The sequence below is a fragment of the Heloderma suspectum genome, chromosome 2 (genome assembly GCF_057233095.1).
Source record: "Heloderma suspectum isolate Gila_16-S chromosome 2, 16-S_ref, whole genome shotgun sequence".
In the NCBI taxonomy this organism is placed as follows: domain Eukaryota; kingdom Metazoa; phylum Chordata; class Lepidosauria; order Squamata; family Helodermatidae; genus Heloderma; species Heloderma suspectum.
Genome location: NC_139459.1, coordinates 375,025,075 through 375,045,439, shown reverse-complemented (window position 1 = coordinate 375,045,439; position 20,365 = coordinate 375,025,075). Strand labels below are relative to the sequence as shown.

Sequence of the window (20,365 nt, the reverse complement as noted above, 5' to 3'; positions counted from 1 at the left end):
CGTCCCCTTCTCCTTTTGCCCTCGGTCTTTCCCAGCATCAGGGTCTTTTCCAGAGAGTTTTCTCTTCGCATTAGGTGGCCAAAATATTTGAGCTTCAGCTTCAGTATCTGTCCTTCCAATGAGCACTCAGGGTCGATTTCCTTTAGGATGGACTGATTTGATCTCCTTGCAGTCCAGGGGACTCCTAAGAGTCTTCTCCAGCACCACAGTTCGAAAGCATCAATTCTTCGGCGCTCAGCCTTCCTTATAGTCCAGCTCTCACAGCCATACATTACTACTGGGAAAACCATAGCTTTGATTAGACGGACCTTTGTCGGCAAGGTGATGTCTCTGCTTCTTACTATGCTGTCTAGATTTGCCATAGCTTTCCTCCCAAATAGCAAGTGTCTTTTAATTTCATGGCTACAGTCACCGTCTGCGGTGATCTTGGAGCCCAAGAAAGTAAAATCTGTCACTGCTTCCATTTCTTCCCCTTCTATATGCCAGGAAGTGATGGGGCCAGATGCTATGATCTTCGTTTTTTTAATGTTGAGTTTCAAACCAGCTTTTGCATTCTCCTCTTTCACCCTCAACAAGAGGCTTTTTAGATCCTCTTCCCTTTCTGCCATTAGGGTGGTATCGTCTGCATATCTGAGGTTGTTGATAATTCTCCCGGCAATCTTAATTCCGACCTGTGATTCATCCAACCCGGCGTTTCTCATGATGTACTCTACATATAAGTTAAATAAGCAGGGTGACAATATGCAGCCTTGTCGTACTCCTTTCCCAATTTTGAACCACTCGGTTGTTCCATGTCTGGTTCTTACTGTTGCTTCTTGACCCTCGTACAGGTTTCTCAGGAGACAGGTAAGGTGGTCTGGTACTCCCATCACTTTAAGAATTTGCCAGAGTTTGTTGTGATCCACACAATCAAAGGCTTTAGCGTAGTCAATGAAGCAGAAATAGACGTTTTTCTGGAATTCTCTTGCTTTCTCCATGATCCAGCGAACGTTGGTGATTTGATCTCTTGTTCCTCTGCCTCTTCGAAACCCAGCTTGTACTTCCGGTAGTTCTCGGTTCGTATACTGCTGAAGCCTAGCTTGTAGGATTTTGAGCATCACCTTGCTGGCATGTGAAATGAGCGCAATTGTGCGGTAGTTTGAACACTCTTTGGCGTTGCCCTTCTTTGGAATCGGAATGTAAAATGACCTTTTCCAGTCTTGTGGCCACTGTTGAGTGTTCCCGATTTGTTGGCATATTGAATGCAGCACTTTAACAGCATCATCTTTTAGGATTTTAAATAGTTCAGCTGGAAGACTGTCATCTCCGCTAGCTTTGTTGTTAGTAATGCTTCCTAAGGCCCACTTGACTTCACTCTCAAGGATGTCCGGCTCAAGTTCAGTGACCGCACTCTCATGGCTATCAGGGACATTAAGATCTTTCCTGTATAGTTCTTCTGTGTATTCTTGCCACCTCTTCTTAATCTCATCTGCTTCTGTTAGGTCCCTGCTTTTTTTGTCCTTTATCATGCCCGTCTTTGCACAAAACGTTCCCTTGAGATCTCCAATTTTCTTGAAGAGATCTCTAGTCTTTCCCATTCTGTTGTTTTCCTCAATTTCTTTGCATTGTTCATTTAAGAAGGCCTTCTTGTCTCTCCTTGCTATTCTCTGGAACTCTGCATTCAGTTGGATATATCTTCCCCTTTCTCCCTTGCTTTTCGCTTCCCTTCTTTCCTCAGCTACTTGTAAAGCCTCATCAGACAGCCACTTGGCTTTCTTGCATTTCTTTTTCTTTGGGATGGATTGAGTTGCTGCCTCCTGAACAATGTTAGGGACCTCCGTCCATAGTTCCTCAGGCACTCTGTCTATTGGGTCTAATCCCTTAAATCTATTCCTCACCTCCACTGTATATTCATAAGGGATATGATTTAGGTCATACCTGAATGGTTTAGTGGTTTTCCCTACGTTCTTCAATTTAAGCTGAAATTTTGCAACAAGAAGCTCATGATCTGAGCCACAGTCAGCTCCAGGTCTTGTTTTTACTGACTGTATAGAGCTTCTCCATCTTTGGCTGCAAAGGACATAATCAATCTGATTTCGATATTGACCATATGGTGATGTCCATGTGTAGAGTCGTCTCTTGTGCTGTTGGAAAAGAGTGTTTGCTATGATCAGCGTGTTCTCTTGGCAAAATATTAGCTTTTGTCCTGCTTCATTTTGTACACCAAGGCCATGCCTGCCTGTTATCCCGGTGATTTCTTGACTTCCTACTTTAGCATTCCAATCCCCTATGATGAAGAGGACATCTTTTTTTGGTGTTAGTTCTAGAAGGTGTTGTAGGTCTTCATAGAACCGATCAACCTCAGCTTCTTCGGCATCAGTGGTTGGGGCATAGACCTGAATTACTGTGATGTTGAATGGTTTGCCTTGGATTCGTACTGAGATCATTCTATCGTTTTTCAGATTGTACCCCAGTACTGCTTTTCCCACCCTTTTGTTGACTATGAGTGCTACTCCATTTCTTCTAAGGGATTCTTGCCCACAGTAGTAGATATGATGGTCACCTGAATTAAATTCGCCCATGCCTGTCCATTTTAGTTCGCTGATTCCCAAGATGTCGATGTTCAATCTTTCCATCTCATGTTTGACCACCTCCAGCTTACCTCGATTCATTGATCTGACATTCCAGGTTCCTAAACAATATTGTTCTTTACAGCATCGGATTTTCTTTTCACCACCAGACACATCCACAGCTGAGTGTCCTTTCGGCTTTGGCCCAGCCGCTTCACTCTTTCTGGCGCTACTTGGAAATACCCTCTGCTCTTCCCCAGTAGTATATTGGACACCTTCCGACCTGAGGGGCTCATCTTCCAGCGTCATCTCTTTTAGCCTTGTGATACGTTCCATGGGGTTTTCTTGGCAAGAATACTGGAGTGGGTTGCCATTTCCTTCTCCAGTGGACCACATTTTGTCAGAACTCTCTGCCATGACCTGTCCGTCTTGGGTGGCCCTGCACAGCATAGCTTATGGCTTCACTGAGTTATGCAAGCCCCTTCGCCACAACAAGGCAGTGATCCATGAAGGGGAGCCTTTAGATAGCTTAGATCAAAATAGATTCCCTCACATCCCCACCTTCCTCCACATATGCCTGTCAGCCTATCTTTCCTGTCATTAAAGTTATTCCTTTAATTTCTATCCCTTCTCCTTTATTCATTTAAGATGTAATCCTATGAAAATAGTCAGCAGCCTCCGAACTTGGGCAGCTGGAGAGCAGATGCGGCTTTCACCTCCGCTCTCCAGCCAACCTGCATTTCTGCTAGATGAGCGATTTTACTCATCTAGCAGCGGCGCTTTGGAGGGGTAGGGAAGGAGGCTGTGGCGGCCAAAGGAAATGTATGGCCACTGTCCCAGTCTCTTCCCCTCCCTGCCATCTCCCCCTCTCCCATCTCCACGTCCTGTTTCCAAGCAAAGAGATGTAGCCAGAACTGTGCTGGCTATGATGGGGAAGTGAGTGTGGTTTCCTGGCTTTGAAGTCGAACATTCAGGGGACATAGGATTGCTCCCTTAGATTCTTTCTAGAACCTTCCTGAAAGGCCCAAGTAGGTAGCCTTGTAGAGCAGGAGGCACCAAGATTAACTTTGCATGGTCTCTCAAGTTCCTGTATAAAGAACGACCATTTGTAACTGAATGTAAGAATCTGAACACCAGATGTAACCAGTTGCAAACGTTTCAGATGTTGCATTTGTAGAAGTATCCTCCAAGATCTACATTTGTTTTGATCGCTCAATGTTCCCTCTATGAACTGCCAAAGAAGTTGTAGGGAGGTGGAGATGAAGAGTGAATGAGTTTATTTACAGAAGGATTTCCAGATAGAAGGCACACATAAAGACAGTATTAACTTAAAAGAAAGTATTTTGTAACCAAAAGAGGACTGTTTAACATAAAGGCCCAAGATGTAATTGTTAAGTTCTCCTTTACTTAAGATAAATGAAACAGAGTACTCACTTGTAGGCCCAAACAAGCAGAGGGTGTTTATTGAGGAACAGGATAATATGGACCGAATACGAAAACAAAAGTAATCACAAGCTAAAGGCGTGGAGTCGAAATTCCAACCCATAGTAACTGGAGACAATATTTTACTCTGTACTTCCCAATTACTGCATTTCTCCCCTCTCAATTTACAACTCGGACATGGTTCTTCAAATAATCAGGAACCCTTCGATAATGCTTTTCCTCAGGAGTAGGCTCTAGCTCCAGGTATCTGTCCATCATTCGTGTCTCTTACTTGCTGATCAGCAGTTTTTATTAATGGACCCCCTTGACTAAACTCAGGATTTTCAATTACTGCACTGGGTTCCATTTCTGGTGTAAACTCATCGCCCTCAGGTGACTGCTCTGGTTCTTCTGGTGAGTTTGTCAGTATGTAGATAACATCTTGATGTTGCCTGACGACTCAGCCCTCCAAAATGATAAAGGCCCCATTTGTTCTTGGATCCTGCCTGGAATCCATCAAGGTTGGTGGGTATTGAACCTTTTTGTATAGACTGGATCCCGTACCCTCTCGACTTTTTGGCATGACAGCCACGTGGGCATTTTTGGTCTGTTTTCTCTGCACTTCTCCCTTCATGTCAGGACACAGAAAATCCAGATGAGTCCTTATTCTCCTTCCCATCAGCAGTTGGGCAGGGCACATGCCTGTGGTGGTTTGAGATGTGGCCCTGTATTTCAACAGAAAGTGAGCCACTTTTACTTCTAAACTTCCCATCCTCATTTTCTTCATCCCTCCTTTAAAAGTCCTCAGACTGCAGGCGCACATAAAGACAGCAATTGGGGATCATAATAACAAAAGAAACACTTTATGGCCATGGGAAGAGACCCTGAGGGCAATTGACAACAATCATTCATGGGACATAATGAATTATAAAGAATTGGCAACATTGAGGCCCTTCATGCTCAGACTCCTGAGCTTGTACAAAAGTATAAAATACTCTTTTCAGGAGGAAGGGGCAGCAGTGGATCTGACAGCACGCTTCGGCACTTTCCCTGGTCCAAAAGCAGCACACGTTCAGGTCCAGCCTGGCCAGCATAGCAGTGTGGTATAAGTATGTCTGGGGTAAATGTCAGGTGGGGCATCTCTCTGCCAGTGCATTGGGGAGAGGGGAATATGTTGTATTGTCTTACTTAATTTGAGGCTTCATAGCCAACGTGGCACTATAGTCAAATATGTGGGGCTGGAAAGCCAAACGTATGTCCACTGTTGATTTGGGAGTTGCAGTCCAACTTGGGCCTTGCAATAAATCATCAACCATCTCTCAAACGTTGTCGTATCTATCTCCATCTGTATAAGGTCCCCTGGTTTTCTTAGTCTGATCAACTGGTGAAATCATAGGTTTTATAGTGAGCATGTCAGGTGGGTGTCTCCGCTTCCAGAGTTCCTAGAGGACTGTCCTCTCACAGCCCTTCAAAGTGCCAAGCAGCTTGTCCTGTGCCCCCTATGCCAGCCTGCTCCTTCTTGCTGGCTGGGGAATGCTGGGAGGTGTAGGTTTTTTCTTTCAGTCTTCACACGTGTAGGGTTGTGCCCTTAACGTATATTTATTCCACACCCCAGTGAAAAAGCCTCCTAGAGCAGCTTTTATATAACCAGTAAAACAAGACAGCCCCTGCTCCCAAGCTTACAATCTGCAAAGGAAGGAAAGAGGAACGGGGAGGGAGGAGGAGAAAAATTAAAAATTGTTCAGCAGGGTGGGTGGAGTGGTTCTGCTTCCCCCACTCAACTCCCTCATGTTGGCCTGCTGGAATGGCTGCTGGGGGTGACAGTTGCAGGAGCTTGAAAGTGAATTACACTTTGACCCATATGGAAGGGACCCCGGGATTTGTGGAAAGGAGGAAGGAAGTTCTCTGCTGCGGGTGTTACAGCAACATCTCTCCCCCTGGGGCATCCCACCTTCTGCGTGCCATTTTCTATCTATTCAGCCCTTTGCGCCCACATGAACATGGTGCTCACAGGACCCCAGAGTGGCCACCCACCGATCCCAGCTTGGCCCGGCCATGATCCAAAGAGACCTTTCCCCAGGGCAGGAGGCATGGCAGGTAACCACCTCAGTCCTGTCTTCCTCTTGATTCATTCTAGGCACCCCGACTCTCTCACGTGGACACGGAGAAGGCACCTCTGTGGCTGAGAAAGCACGCCTGCCTCCTTTCTGGTCCCGCAAGACAAGAGTGCACAGAGCAGGCTCACACAAACACCCACGTGCGCACGATTCCGTAGCTGAGTCAGGGTTAGGGACAGCACCACAAAACCTTCTTTCTAAGCTAAACAACATTGTATAAGGTCCCTTGATTTTCTCAGCCTGATCAACGGGGGGAAAACCTTCCCTCATCGGGGAGTCGCTCGAGCAGGGTGATCATTTTGATTGCCTCTACACCTTTTCCAGCTCTGGAATATCCTTTTTTGCTGGGCGGTACATAAGAACATAAGAACAGCCCTGCTGGATCAGACCAAGGGTCCATCTAGTCCAGCATTCTGTTCACAAAGGGGCCAACCAGCTGTCCATGGGAAGCCGACAAGCAGGACAGGAGGGCTGCAGCACTCTCCTGCCCCTGTTCCCCAACAACTGGTGTACACAGGCATACTGCCTCTGATACGGGAGGTAGTACAGAGCCATCAGGACGAGTACCCACTGACGGACCCCTGGTATAATTCACTGTAAGATCGCTTCCTATGCCCCCTGCCTAGCATGAAAACACCTAAATCCCTCTTCTCCGGCCTGGTTATTTTGTATTTTTGTGTTGTTACATTTGTTTCCTGCCTTTTTTCCTCTTGTAAGGAACCATAAGGCAGGTTACATGGTCCCTCTTCTCTCCACTTTTATCCTCAGAACAACTCTGTGAGGTAGGCTATGCTGGGAGAGTCAGTGGTTGGCCCAGAGTCACCTGGTGAGCTTCATGGCCAAGTCAGGACTGGAACCCAGTTCTCCTGAGTCCCGGTCCAACACTCTAACCATTATGCCACACTGCTTGGGGAAGCATGACTTAAATAACAGGAGAGAGAACCACTTTGTGTTAGTAATTTTGCAACCTCATCTGCATTATTGGAAGGAGACAGTGTCGCAGTTAGTTGATACATGGGAATTTCGACCACAGCTCGTCTTGGGAAGTCTATAGCCTACAATGTGGTTTCCTGGGATTTCTTCCTTTTGTTCCCCCGCCCCCCTTCCTCCATTGCTAAGAGCACATGGCTTGCTCTCTTGCTCCTGTCAGTGTAACGGAACACAAAATGGACGGAACAAACTAACGCTACGCTGTATCTGTATTTTATATGCAAGAATATTTGTGAGCAAAACAGCTTTTCTTTCATCGAAGAAGAGTGCAGTCCCTTTTTATTCTTTTCAGGTGGGCTGTGTGCATGTGGGACTGGCAAATGCTCATTCTGTTTTGCCTTTTGTTTTGGTTCTTCTCTGCTAATTGCCTTTCTGACAGGAGGCAACACGACTAAATTATCCCATCGTTTTGTTGCTTGCGAATATTCCTCGAAGGGTTAATGGTAGCGAGCTGCCATTCCCAGAAAGGCAAAGAGGAAGGGGCCATAGACTTATCCTACCTTTGTAAGGTGTATCTGGAATTGTGACCATCACTTCCGGCCCATCCTCCTTCCCAGGGTATTGTGGGGGTGGGGGGCTTGTGTGGTCCCCACCAGCTCTCGGCCCCCACGGCCCCCTCTGCGCTCTGGTGAGTGGCGAGGGGTATTTAGGGGAAGGGGTGCACAGGCTGCCAGGGGGAGATGGTGGGAGAGGCCAGGCGCGAGAAGGAACCCCCAGTGGAAGATGCCCACGCTGTGGATGGGGGAAGGAGGCTGAGGAGGGGCCAAGCCAGGAGCTCCGGCCCTCTGCCTTTCTCCCCTAAGGCCTGTGCAGCTGAGGACGTTTAAATTAACGCTCTATAAATGGTGATTTACATTAGCACGGTGGAGAAAAAAGGGGGGCTGATTCACAAAATTCGTTTAAATCAAATTTCCCAGGGGCGCCGCTTCATCTGTTCCATAAGCAACGGTGCAAATGTACAAGTCAGGCAAGAGCGTAAATATTCTTATATTTTAAGGAAGGATTACGAAACACTGATTCTTAGTTGGCAAAGAAAACTTAAGGCGCAATCCTCTGCCTGTTTAGACAGAAAAAAGTCCTACAACTCCCAACATTACCCAGCCAGTCTCCCAGCAATCAGCCTTCTGGCATGACTCCAGGTTCCCCCGGTTTCTAGCTGCTCTTTGAGTGTTTGACTTCCTTCTTACAGGGAAGAGACCCTGTCATTCACAGGAATCGACTGTTTTCTACTCTTTGCCTTGATACGTTGGGTTTGCAAGACTTCGAAGCCCCAGCAGTTACAGCACTTCCTGCCTTGAACCACTTGGCAAAAGGTGAATGTGATCCGTCCACTCCGATGGAGGCTGCCTCGGACAACAAATTGCAGCCAGATAATCAAAATTCAGTTGGCCCAGAGGCAAGAAAAGCCTCCCGTACCATCCCGGTTGGCAGCAGCGGAGAACTCTGGGAAGCAACTGTACAGAAGATGCTGGGTGAAGACCTCTTCAGCTCAGATGTACAGCGCCAGCATTTCAGGCAGTTTTGCTACCAGGAGGCTGAGGGGCCCCGAGAGGTCTGCAGCCAACTTCACAATCTTTGCTGTCGGTGGCTGAAGCCGGAGCGACACACCAAAAATCAGATCCTGGACCTGGTGATCCTGGAACAGTTCCTGACCATCCTTCCACCAGAGATGGAGAGCTGGGTGAGAGAGTGTGGAGTGGAGACCAGCTCCCAGGCGGTGGCCCTGGCAGAAGGTTTCCTCCTGAGCCAGGCAGATGAGAAGGGGCAGGAAACACAGCAGGTGAGGGAGTTTCATCCTGCTGGGTTCAGATGGCTGGGGGTGTGAGCGAGGACATCCTAAAACAGCCCTCCCCAACCTGATGCCGTCCAGATGTCTTGGACTACAACTCCCAGCATGCCCCAGCCAGCATGTCTGGCTAGGGCATGCTGGGAGTTGTACTCCAACACAACAAGAGTGCAACAGGTAGCGAAAGCTTGTCCCAAAAGAACCCTCCAGTTTCTCTTGCTGCCTTTTAGGAAGGGGATGGCCCGACACCTTTCCTTACCAAACTCCCCAGTCCTTTGCATGCCCCCTTCCTCTTCTAAGTCTTCTTCTCACTTACTGCCTGGGATCCCTGTTGCTGTTTCAGGTCCAGGGACTGTTGGCGCAAGAGGCCCCTGATTTCCCTGAGGCCGAGAAGGCTCCGTCAGGCGCCCCACAGAGAGAGCCATCCTGGTGGATCGTGCCGGAGGCTGGCGGAGGGGCCACCTCCCTGGGTAAGACTAATGTGGCTCTCTGTGCTTGGCCCCCCTGCCTTGAATAGGTCAGAAACCTGTGAGCTGCTTCTCTTTTCCTCTGAACACATCTAAGGCATTTGGGAAAGGACTGTCACTTGGTGGTAGAGCCAAATTCAATTTCTGAGAATCTGTTGGGGGCCGCATTCCAACGTGGGGCAGGGCTGAAAGGAAAATGGGGCAGAGGCAAAGTACCAGCATATTTGGGTTTCAAGCTCTTACTGCCAAGCTTTTAGACATGCCAAGCTTTTAGAAATGGGGGGCGGGGGAATGGCAGTTGCAGGGAAACCAACTGGAAAAGGATCTGGGGCCTTCTGGGGAGTCCCAGGGCCTGAGCTTCTCCTCCCCTGGTGTTGACAATACTGTGCCGTACGGTCCCGTGGTCTGACTCCATACACGGCCACTTCCTAGATGTGTCTCCATCCTCTCCCAAAGTTATTAAAAATAGTGGGGAAATGTTTTAGTTTCAAAACATTTAAAGCCTTAGATGTCTAAATGTAGCGTTTGATTTGTGCCCAACGGAAGAGGACTATGTAAGATGCCTTGGCTTCCTTGCAAGGGGAAAAAAATGAGGGATATAAATGTTAATAATAATAACAACAAGCACAACTTTCCAGTTGCCTTTGTCTCCCTCATAGGCAGTGAAGTGATGCTGGCAATGCGTTCTAGGTCATCTCCTCTTTGCGGCGGAGTGGAAAGAACTGCCGTGCAGCCAGACCAGGTAGGGAAGATGTCCTGGGGGACACGGCAGAACGTAGCCATGGGGGAGCCAGGATCTGCTTTCTGAGAGAGGAAAGGCTCCACTCACGGAAGGACTATACCCTCTTTGGGGGGATCCCCCTGTCCTCCCAACATGTCAGCTCCCCCCATTCAGAAGGGTCTCCTTACTCTCTGTGTAGCATTTTAAGGGGGCTGGGGCTGCTGCCATGGCAAGGAGGGGGCAGAGAAGTTCACTTCCACCAGCACAGTTGATCCAGCTTCAATCTGGATCCAACCTTGGGCGTCTCTGCCTCTTGCGCGTCTCTCTGAGCCTGGAAGGATCTGCCTGCTCCCTTTGCTTCCACCCGCTAGGAAGTCTGTCGCTGCCACTTGCAAAGGTTTCCGTTCTGCAGCTGAACTTGCAACCTTCTCACCTTAACTCCCCGTTTGGATTTTCCTTAGAAGGGGAAGAAGTGTCACGCATTCACTTTTTTTCTTCTCCTTCTTCTTCCAGGGCTGTGTAACCTCTGAGGATGTGTCTGTGTCCTTCTCTGAGGAGGAGTGGGCTCTCTTGGATCCAGACCAAAGGGCCCTGCACAGGGCAGTCATGGCGGAGAACTGTGGGATCGTGACCTCTCTGGGTATGGCGCCCCCTTTGTCCAGAAGTTGCCAGTTATTTATAAGCACCCAGCATCCTCTTCTTTTCATCGATTCTGTGGGCCTCTGTCTTGGGAGGCGAAACCTTTAGCTTCCAAGTGGCTCAGGGGCTGCCTCCAGGCTTGGTGACTCCAATATGGCACCTCCCTTCCCTGTTTTGTGCCATGCCCCAGACGTCCTTTTTAAAGTGTTTAACATTTCCTTTTAAGTCCTTAAAAGAAAATGCCTGAGGGACAGGGCTGCTTGACAGTGGAACCCACTGTCTCGGGAGGGGGACGTTCTCCTTCACTGAAGGTAGTTCTAACTTGTTGGCAGGCATACGTAAGCATAAAACAGGACAAGCAGCCAGATATTTTTCTGTGGCAATTAAACTGCGGACACACTGAATTCATGGCTGACAGTAACAATTCTTGGGAGATAAAGGGCACGGGTACTGCTTTTGACAGAGGTCCCCTACCTTTTTGGACCATGGGCACATTTGGGAATTTGGGAAACTGCTGTGGGCACCACTACAAAACAGCTCCCACAGAGGATGTGGCTAATCACGTAATGTCTGCCGCGGGGACCTGGCTTTTCAAAAGTGTGCTAAAGAGGGCTGGTGGAGAGAAATTGTTAGGCTGGGAGGGAGGGGGAAGCAGCAAGGCAAAGGGGTATTGGGGAGAGAAAGGGAGTGGCTAGAAAGGGAGAGAAAGAAGGCTGCCCTAAAATTTTCCAAGGTTGTTAAAAGCAATTATTTTGAAGGGAGGAGGGAGCGGAGAGCTTCATGGGCTCTGGGTTGGGGACTCCTGGTTTATAACGTGAATTTGGTTGCTGATTTTATGTTAACTATGCATGTCTGTTTAGCATTTACTTCATCATTTTATGAATAGTTGTATTCTATATTCTGTTCAATTTCATAGAATCATAGAATAGTAGTAGCAGGGTTGGAAGGGGCCTACAAGGCCATCGAGTCCAACCCCCTGCTCAATGCAGGAATCCAAGTCAGAGCATCCCTGACAGATGGCCGTCCAGCCTCGTCTTGAACGCTTCCAGTGTGGGAGATTTGGGAAACTTTCTTTTAAATTTTAAGACATGTAAATTTCTTTTACATGTCTTAATTTATCCTGGTTTTATTATTTTGCTGTAATAAGTGTTTTTATGTTCTAATATCTGGAAAGAGCATTGAACTAAATTGGGGGTGGGACATTATTTTGGGCCTGTCAGCACCACCACAAAATGGCTGTCATGGGAGGCATGACAAGGGACATGCCTGAGCCTGAGCACAAGGCGGAGGTGGGGGCTGAGGCCCAAAACACTGAACTCCTTTGAACCCACAATTTTCAGCACCAACAGAAACCTATTTTACAGCAATCCCAAGTAGGATTTCTTTTAAAAAGTGGGAGGTGGATGCCAAGAAAGGTGTCAGGGGCGGGGGGGAACATTTCTGATCCCTGCAATCCCAAGTGCTGGTAAGAAAACGTGTTCATTCTTTTAAAGTGGGAGGAGTAGGGCTCCAAGGTGGGTGCCAAGGAAGGTGTCTGGGGCCCATTGGTTCCCACAGGCACCACACTGCTTATCCCTGCGCTGAATAAACACTTTGGGTTTGGAGCAGTGGAGGCTGGTGGCTCCGATTTCGGTGGGGCTGTGCTTCCATTCTGGGTTTCAGTCTGAAGCGGCCAGAACCCTAAATGAGCTATCCAAGGTGCTGAACCTATTTGGGGGGCATCGGTCAGCACCATGGATAGCTGCTTTAGAGTTCTGGATGTTTCTGAGTAAAACCCAGAATGGATTCACAGCCCCACCAAAATGGGCTTCACCAGCCTCCGCTGGTTTGGAGGTTTTTAAGCGGAGGCTGGATGGCCATCTGTCAGGGCTGTTGTAGCTGCATCCTGCATTGCAGATCCTGCCATGAGCAGGTGGTTGGATGAAAGGACCTCCATGGTCCCGTCAAGGGCTAAAATTCTAATATGTGGATCAGTGTTGTTTACCTTGGCTGAAGGTAACTCTCCAGTGTCTCTGTTTCCTCATTTGAGGCTCCATCTTTTTCTTGGGCTCTGACTCCTCTTCTGTCTTTTGATTCCAACAGCAGATGGATGGGAGAGGAAGAGTGAGACAGAACCACCCAGTGGGTTACTGGAAGGATACAGATGTAAAAAGGGAGGATACAAGAGAAGTGGAGTAAAACAGAAACAACAAGATGCGTCTTCTGCTAATGAAGGGGGCGACATCCATGAAGTCTCAGTCCAAGAAAAAATAGCCAATGGAAAGGAAGGGTATAAGTGCCCAGCATGTGGGAAAAGCTTCAGTTATAAATCAGGCCTATATTATCATTGGAAAACTCACACAGGGGAGAAACCATTTCACTGCTCTGAGTGTGGAAAGAGCTTCTGTCAGAGGACAAACCTTGTGAGGCACCAAAGAATCCACACAGGGGAAAAACCATTTAAATGTCCTGAATGTGAAAAGAGCTTCTATCGGAGGGGAAACTTCATTGAACACCAAAGCATCCACACAGGAGTGAAACCATTTAAGTGTGCGGAGTGTGGGAGGAGCTTCCGTCAGAGGGGAAAATTTACTGAGCACCAAAGAACCCACACAGGGGAGAAACCATTTAAATGCCTCGAATGTGAAAAGAGTTTCTGTCAGAAGGCAACTCTCATTAACCACCAAACTATCCACACAGGAGTAAAACCATTTAAGTGTGCAGACTGCGGAAAGAGCTTCCGTCGGAAGGGGAAACTTACTGAGCACCAAAGAACCCACACAGGGGAGAAACCATTTAAATGCCTCGAATGTGAAAAGAGTTTCTGTCAGAAGGCAACTCTCATTAACCATCAAACTATCCACACAGGGGAGAAACCATTTCAGTGTCTGGAGTGTGGAAAAAGTTTCAGTCAGAGGGGAACACTTATGGACCATCAAAGAACCCACACAGGGGAGAAACCATTTAAATGCTTGGAGTGTGGAAAGAGCTTCAGTCAGAGCGGAACCCTGACAGACCATCAAAGAACCCACACAGGGGAGAAACCATTTAAATGCTTGGAGTGTGGGAAGAGCTTCATGTGGCATGGGCAACTGACTTCCCATCTAATGACCCATGGAGACGAGAAACCTTATCAGTGCTTGGAGTGTGGAAGGAGCTTCACTCTGAGGAGAAAACTTATGGACCACCAAAGCACCCACACTGCGGAGGACCCGTTTAAATGCCTGGAGTAAGGGAAGAGCTGTCAAAGGAGAAACTTAATTAAACACGAAAGCATCCACACAGGAGCAAAACCATTTCAGGGTGCGGAGTGTGAAAGAGCTTCCGTCTGAGGAAATACCTTACTCAGCACCACACACCCGGGAGAAACCGTTTAAATGCCTGGAGTGGGGAGAGCTTTATGTGGAATGTGCAAATTTCTTCCCATCTAACGATTCATACAGGGAAGAAACCTTATCAGTGCTTGCAGTGTGGAAAGAGTTTCTGTAGGAAGCAAAGAGTCATTAGACACCACACCATCTACTAATGGGAAACCATATAAGTGCTCAGACTGTAGCAAAAGCTTTGTTGCTCAGTTGTGCCTTTCTTGGCATCAGAGAACACACACAGGGCAGAGACCATATACAGTCAGGGCCAGAAATACTGGAACAAGGATAACTGTTTTGGCAGTTGGACTCTGTACACCACCACACTGAAGTTGAAAGGACACACACCCAGATGGGAGCGAAGTCAGGACTTTCAGCTGTAATTCAAGGGGTGTGACAAAAGGAGGGCACTAACCATTCAGGAAGTACAGCCTGAATGGCATACACACACACCCATCATCGGTGGCTCATAAGTAATGGAACAAACCAACATCATTTCAAACTTAAGGGTCTCCTTTAATACCTGGATGAAAATCCTTTGCAGTCAATGGCTGCCTGAAGTCTGGAACCCATGGACATGACCCAATGCTGAGTGTCCTCCCTTGAGATGCTTTGCCAGGCCTTTACTGCAGCTGCCTTCAGCTGCTGCTTGTTTGTGGGTCTTTCTGCCTTCCGTCTTGTCACCAGTAAGTGAAAAGCATGCTCTATTGGGTGGAGATCAGGTGACTGACTTGGCCATTGAAGAACATCCCACTTCTTTGCCTTGAGAAACTCTTGCTTTTGCTGTATGTTTTGGGTCATTATCCATCTGCAATATGAAGCGGCGTCCTATCAGTTTGGCAGCATTCAGCTGAATCTGAGCAGAAAGTGTAGACCTATACACTTCAGAATTCATCCTGCTGCTTTTATCAGCAGTCAGGTCATCAATAAACACCAGTGACCTGGTTCCATTGGCAGCCATACATGCCCATGCCATAACACTGCCTCCACCATGTTTGACAGATGATGTGGTATGCTTTGGATCATGAGCTGTTCCTTTCCTTCTCCATACTTTTCTCTTCCCATCATTCTGGTACAAGTTAATCTTGGTTTCATCAGTCCAAAGAATCTTATTCCAGAACTGGGCAGGCTTTTTTAGGTGTTTGCTGGCAAAGGCTAATCCGGCCTGTCTATTCTTGAGCGTTACCAGTGGTTTGCACCTTGTTGTGAAGCCTCTGTATTTACATTCACAAAGCCGTCTCTTGGCTGTAGATGTTGACAATAACATGCCTACCTCCGCAAGAGCGTTCTTGACCTGACTAGATGTTTTGAAAGGGTTCCTCTTCACCATGAGCAGAATTCTGCAGTTATCCACTTTAATTGTCTTTCGTGGTCTTCCAGGCCTTTTGCTGTTGCTGAGCTTGCTGGTTAATTCCTTCTTTTTCAGGATGTTCCAAACTGTTGTGTTGGCCACTCCCAATGTTTTTGCTATCTCTGATGTGTTTATGTTGTTTCCTCAGCCTAATGATGGCCTCCATCACTCACATGGACGCCTCTTTGGACCTCATGTTGGGAGTTCCAGTGAACAGCTACCAAATGCAAATGTAACACTCAGAACCACCTCCAGGCTTTTTATCTGCTTGATTGCTCATGGGGTACCCAGGAAACAGGCCACACCTGGCCATGCAGCTGCTTGGCAGCCATTCCTTCCATTACTTATGAGCCACCAATGATGGGTGTGTGTGTATGCCCCTGGCTGTCCTTCCTGAATGGTTAGTGCCCCACTTTTGTCAAACCCCTTGAATTACAGCTGGAAGTCCTGACTTCACTCCCATCTGCGTGTGTTTCCTTTCAAATTCAATGTGGTGCTGTATGGAGGCCAACTGCCAAAGCAGTTATCCTTGTTCCAATATTTCTGGCCCTGACTGTAAATGCCTGGAATGTGGAAAGAGTTTTAGGCAGAGCTCACACTTTACTGTACATGAGAGACTTCACACAGGAGGGAAACCATTTAAATGTTTTGAATGCAGAAAGAGCTTTACTCAGAGATCAGGTCTCTTCCATCAAAGGACACACACAGGAGGAAAAGTAGAGAAATGTCTAGACTGCGGAAAGTGCTTCAGTGAGACTACAGCTCTCACTTTACATCTTAGATCCATTTGAAGGATGCTTGTGTAAAGAAATAGAGCCAGCTTAAATCTTTGGCAACAGCATCAAAGAATCATGTGGCTCTTTAAGAACATAAGAAGAGTTGTGCCGGATCAGACCAAGGGTCCATTCAGTCCAGCATTCCGTTCACACAGTGGCCAACCAGTTGCCTGTGGGAAACCCATAAGCAGGACATGAATGCAATAGTGCCTCCCACCTATGTTCCCCAGCAAGTGGTGTATATAGGCATCCTGCCTCTGATGCTGCAGGTAGCATAAGGTTATCAGGACTAGTAGCCATCGATAGCCTTGTTCTCCAAGAATTTGTCCCATCCTGTTTTAAAGCCATCCAAATTGGTGGCCATCACCACATCCTGTAGTAGCGAACTCCATAGTTTAACTCTGCGCTGTGTGAAGTCCTCCCGTTTATCTACCCTTAAAGTCCAATAAATGTAATGTGAGATCAGTTTTCATGGGAAATTTCCATTAAAGGAAACTCTTTATTTCCAAAAATGAGTGCCACTCTCGAACACTAGAACAGTCCACCAGGCATTCTTGTTTTTTAAATTAAGTGCTGAAGAACCTTCAACCCATTTGTGAACCTTACATTTGGTGGAGCTTTTTAACCAGCATAGCCAATGACTGTGCACATTTTATCCAGTGTTTTAGCAGAGGGGCTGTAGCTCAGTGGTAGAGCCCCTGCTTGGCGTGCAGAAGGTCCCGGGTTTGATCCCCGGCTTCTCCAGGTAGGGCTAGGAAAGAGTCCTGCCTGGAACCCTGGTGAGCCGCTGCCGGTCCATGTCAACAATACTGGGCTAGATGGACCAAGGGTCTGACTTGGGTGCAGGCAGTTTCCTGTGTCCCTAAAAAAGGCAGAGCACAAGGAAGAGCGGCTGCTGGAACACTGCTCTTTTATTTTTGCCATGTTTCTATATTTTGCTTCCTATTGCTATGTATTCATAAGCCTTTACATAGCTTAGAGTAAAATAGGGTCCCTCACACCCCCGGTTTCCTCCATATATGCCTGTCAATCTGTCTTTCCTGTCTTTGCTAAAGTTGTTCCTTTAATTTCTCTCCTTTCTCCTGTATTCACTTAGATTCTTTCTAGAACCTTCCTGAACGGCCCACGGAGGTAGCCGTGTAGACCAGGAGGCGCAAGGTGAACTTGCTCCATGAGCAATTTACTCGAGCCGGCTGCATTTGGAGGTGGTTAGGGATACATGATGTTGCGGCCATCCAGGAGCCACCCCGGAGCTTTTCACAGAAAAAGCGGATTTTCTGAAACTGTTTAAAGTCCAGTTCTTTACCTTAAGTCAGGTTCTTGGCGGTAGAGTTGTTGTGTGCTCCAACCCCTGCATTTGCCTTGGGTATGCTAGGCCTGCCTAGGGGTGTGCCTTTTACCGTGACCCCGGTCAAAGGGGTGTTTCCTGTCCCTGTGTTTTCCAGAACAAACTAGTTAGTGTCTCCTCAGAAGTCACTCCCATTGTCCTCAGTGAGGCTTGTCCCCTGAATGCGTACATCAGAATTTACAGGGATCCCCCTCAACTGAAATGGCATAGTTTAAAGCACAAATGCCCTAAAGGCTGTAAAGCGCAATCTCGAGGCTCCAATGCTCCATTGTTTGGTTTATTGCCTTAGGAAGTGACTCCTTCACACCTCCATTATAGGGATCCTGCGCAGCATTGGGTTAGAAAGGTGGCTGGTTTCCTATCCCTATGCCCCATCCCCCTGTCTTTCCTAGCTCAAACATATGTGTGTCTACTCAGAAGTAATTCCCATTGTGCTCAATGAGGCTTGTCCCCAAAATGCACACTCCAGGGAGTCACTGTCAGGGTGGACACTGAGCCCATAGAATCCCCGAGTAGTTCTGATTCTGAGAAAGAGCAGTCGCTCCTGGGAGAGGAGCACGCTCCTCTTTCCCAGGGCCAACAGCTGACGGAGAGTCCTCCCTCCGGCGTTCCTAGCTTAGATAGCAGTCCAGGGAGTGACAGAGCGCGGGAAGCAGACTTGGTGGACACGTGATGCTGACGCAGAGAGCGGCGCCAAATGGAGGGCGCAGAAAGGAGGCGTAGTGCCTGGTTGGCGCGCAAACAATGGCTGCGCCCAGAGGATCCAAGGGAAAAGGGGAGGGACTCTCCCTAGTCCTTAAGTTCAGGGGTCTGCCACTAATTCCCTTTCAAATGGGGACCAACTGTTCCAACTTAGGGCATAGGTACTGTGCTGCTCAGATCTAGTTGCAAACAGTAGAGTTGTTAAGTTGTAAAAGAAGAATAAAGCTTTGAAAGGAATCCCTTTGTCTGTGTCTGGACTTGGCTACTGGATTAGACTGAGAGAGGCCTCCAAGGAGCCCTTGACAGTCACTTAGGTTCCTATGAATCGAAATAACGCATTTAGGAGCCTTAATGTTGAAGCTTCCTTTGATACAGTATGGCAGCTAGAACACTGTGGTCCTCCTCTACTGATTGTTAATTTAACAAAGTAAGGTGTGGGAGGCGAGAGAGAGAGAGCAGGAGATTGTTTGGCAGGGAGAAAACTCTGTTATTTTAATAATTGTTGCTTTAAGAAAGTACTTGGTGCAGGGAGGAGAGAGAGAGAGGAGTGACTTTTATCACAAGAGAAGGTGTTTCCCAGCACAAACGTGTCTACTCAGAAGTACCTCCCATTGTGCTAAGTGAGGCTTGTTCCTGAAATGCAGGCACATCTGGGCTTCAGGGGAAAGGTGAGGAGAGCCTGGGGTGGGGAAGCTTCTCTTATGGGTTGAGCAGGCCCTGCCAGCCAGATGACGTTCAGCCCCACCCAGAAGTATGTTCTGGGGAGTGATTTTTATTGGTGTGGAGCACTCGCTTGTGGAGCCCTGCATGGACCAAAGCGCAGCAAACCTAATTCCTTTTTTAAAAAAATCCAGTACTCTTCCATTCGCTTCGCCTTCCGTTGTTGTGGAAACACCCCCAGGAGGCACCAAGGTGTTTCAAATGTTGCAAATGTTTCAAGTGTTGCATTTGTAGAAGCGTCCTCCAAGATGTACATTTGTTGTGATCGCTCAATGTTCCCTCTATGAACTGCCGAAGAAGTTGTAGGGAGGTGGAGATGAAGAGTGAATGAGTTTGTTTAGAGAAGGGCCTTGGCACACATAAAGACAGCAATTGGGGATCAACTCCAAAGAACATACAGTAATCTCTAAACAAAAGAGGGCTCATTAATATAAAGGCTGAAGATGTAATAACAAAAGGAACGCTTCATGGTCATTGGAAGAGACCTTGAGGGCAATTGACAACTATCATTCAGGGATGGGACAGGATGAAGTATAAAGAATTGGCAACATTCAGGCCCTTCAGGTCCAGACTCCTGAGCATGTGCAAAGTTTGAAAGGCTCCAGGAGGAAGAAGGGAAGACTGGACAATTGGTTCTGACAGTGTGCTTTGTCAGTCCCTGGTCCAAAAGCAACAGGTACAGGTTGTTCAGGTCCAGCCTGGCCAGCATAGCAGTGTGGTGTAAGTTTGTCAGGGGTAGAGATCGGGAGGGGCATCTCTCTACCAGTGCATTGGGGAGAGGGGCATATCTGTTGTACTGTCATACTTACTTTGAGGTTTCATATCCAACTTGGCACTGTATAGTAAAATATTTGTCGCTGGAAAGCCAAACTTGTGTCCATTGTTAATGTGGGAACTGCAGTTCAACTTGGGCCTTGCACTAAATCATCAACCTACTCTCTAAAATGCCATCATCATATCTATCTCCACCTGTGTAAGATCCCGTGATTTTCACAGCCTGATCAACTGAGGAAATCATATATATATAGTTCAAAGTCAGGAGTTAGTTGGTCATCCCTTTCTGACTGCCTTCCAGTTGATTGATTCTCATGAAACTCACTTCATTGGAAAGCTCTTGACAAACAGATTCCACGAATAACAACTGTTTCCACTATAATTCAAAGTCAGCAGTTTGTTTATGTCCATAAAGCTTTTTAAAAAGAATTCAGCCATCTTCTATAACAATGTACTATAAACTTTTATTTTTAATTTCAAAAAAGTTGATTAAACACACATAATTAATTGCATATTGGCGCAAAGTCAAATATGAACACCAAAAAATATCTGCACACCTTTATAAACACAGCTGCAGGCCAAAGTACAATGATATGCCTGTACCATTTGGCCTGCAAACAAATCATGAAGGGTTAAGAGACACCTACAGTTCAAAGTAA

At 47.3% G+C, this 20,365-nt stretch overlaps 2 protein-coding genes and 1 non-coding gene across 3 annotated transcripts in view; all 3 read left to right on the top strand.

The window, feature by feature from the left end:
• The window catches only part of LOC146356210 (uncharacterized), a 53,461-nt gene extending 45,085 nt beyond the window's left edge, over window positions 1–8,376 (top strand). The window contains 4 exon segments of the mRNA XM_084830040.1: window positions 6,109–6,228; window positions 6,857–6,870; window positions 7,636–7,706; window positions 8,268–8,376. Coding sequence (XP_084686166.1) covers window positions 6,109–6,228; window positions 6,857–6,870; window positions 7,636–7,706; window positions 8,268–8,376 — 314 coding nt within the window.
• Window positions 8,274–19,793, top strand: LOC146356208 (uncharacterized). The gene is made up of 8 exons (XM_084831872.1): window positions 8,274–8,858; window positions 9,208–9,334; window positions 9,991–10,073; window positions 10,566–10,692; window positions 12,774–13,901; window positions 14,057–14,169; window positions 14,246–14,292; window positions 15,943–19,793. The coding sequence occupies exons 1-8, from the start codon at window positions 8,415–8,417 to the stop codon at window positions 16,175–16,177; spliced, it is 2,304 nt and encodes a 767-aa protein (XP_084687998.1). The 5' UTR covers window positions 8,274–8,414; the 3' UTR covers window positions 16,178–19,793.
• On the top strand, window positions 16,835–16,906 carry TRNAA-GGC (transfer RNA alanine (anticodon GGC)). Its single transcript has one exon. It is a non-coding gene; the product is annotated as a tRNA-Ala (tRNA).
• Window positions 19,794–20,365: the final 572 nt, after the last annotated feature.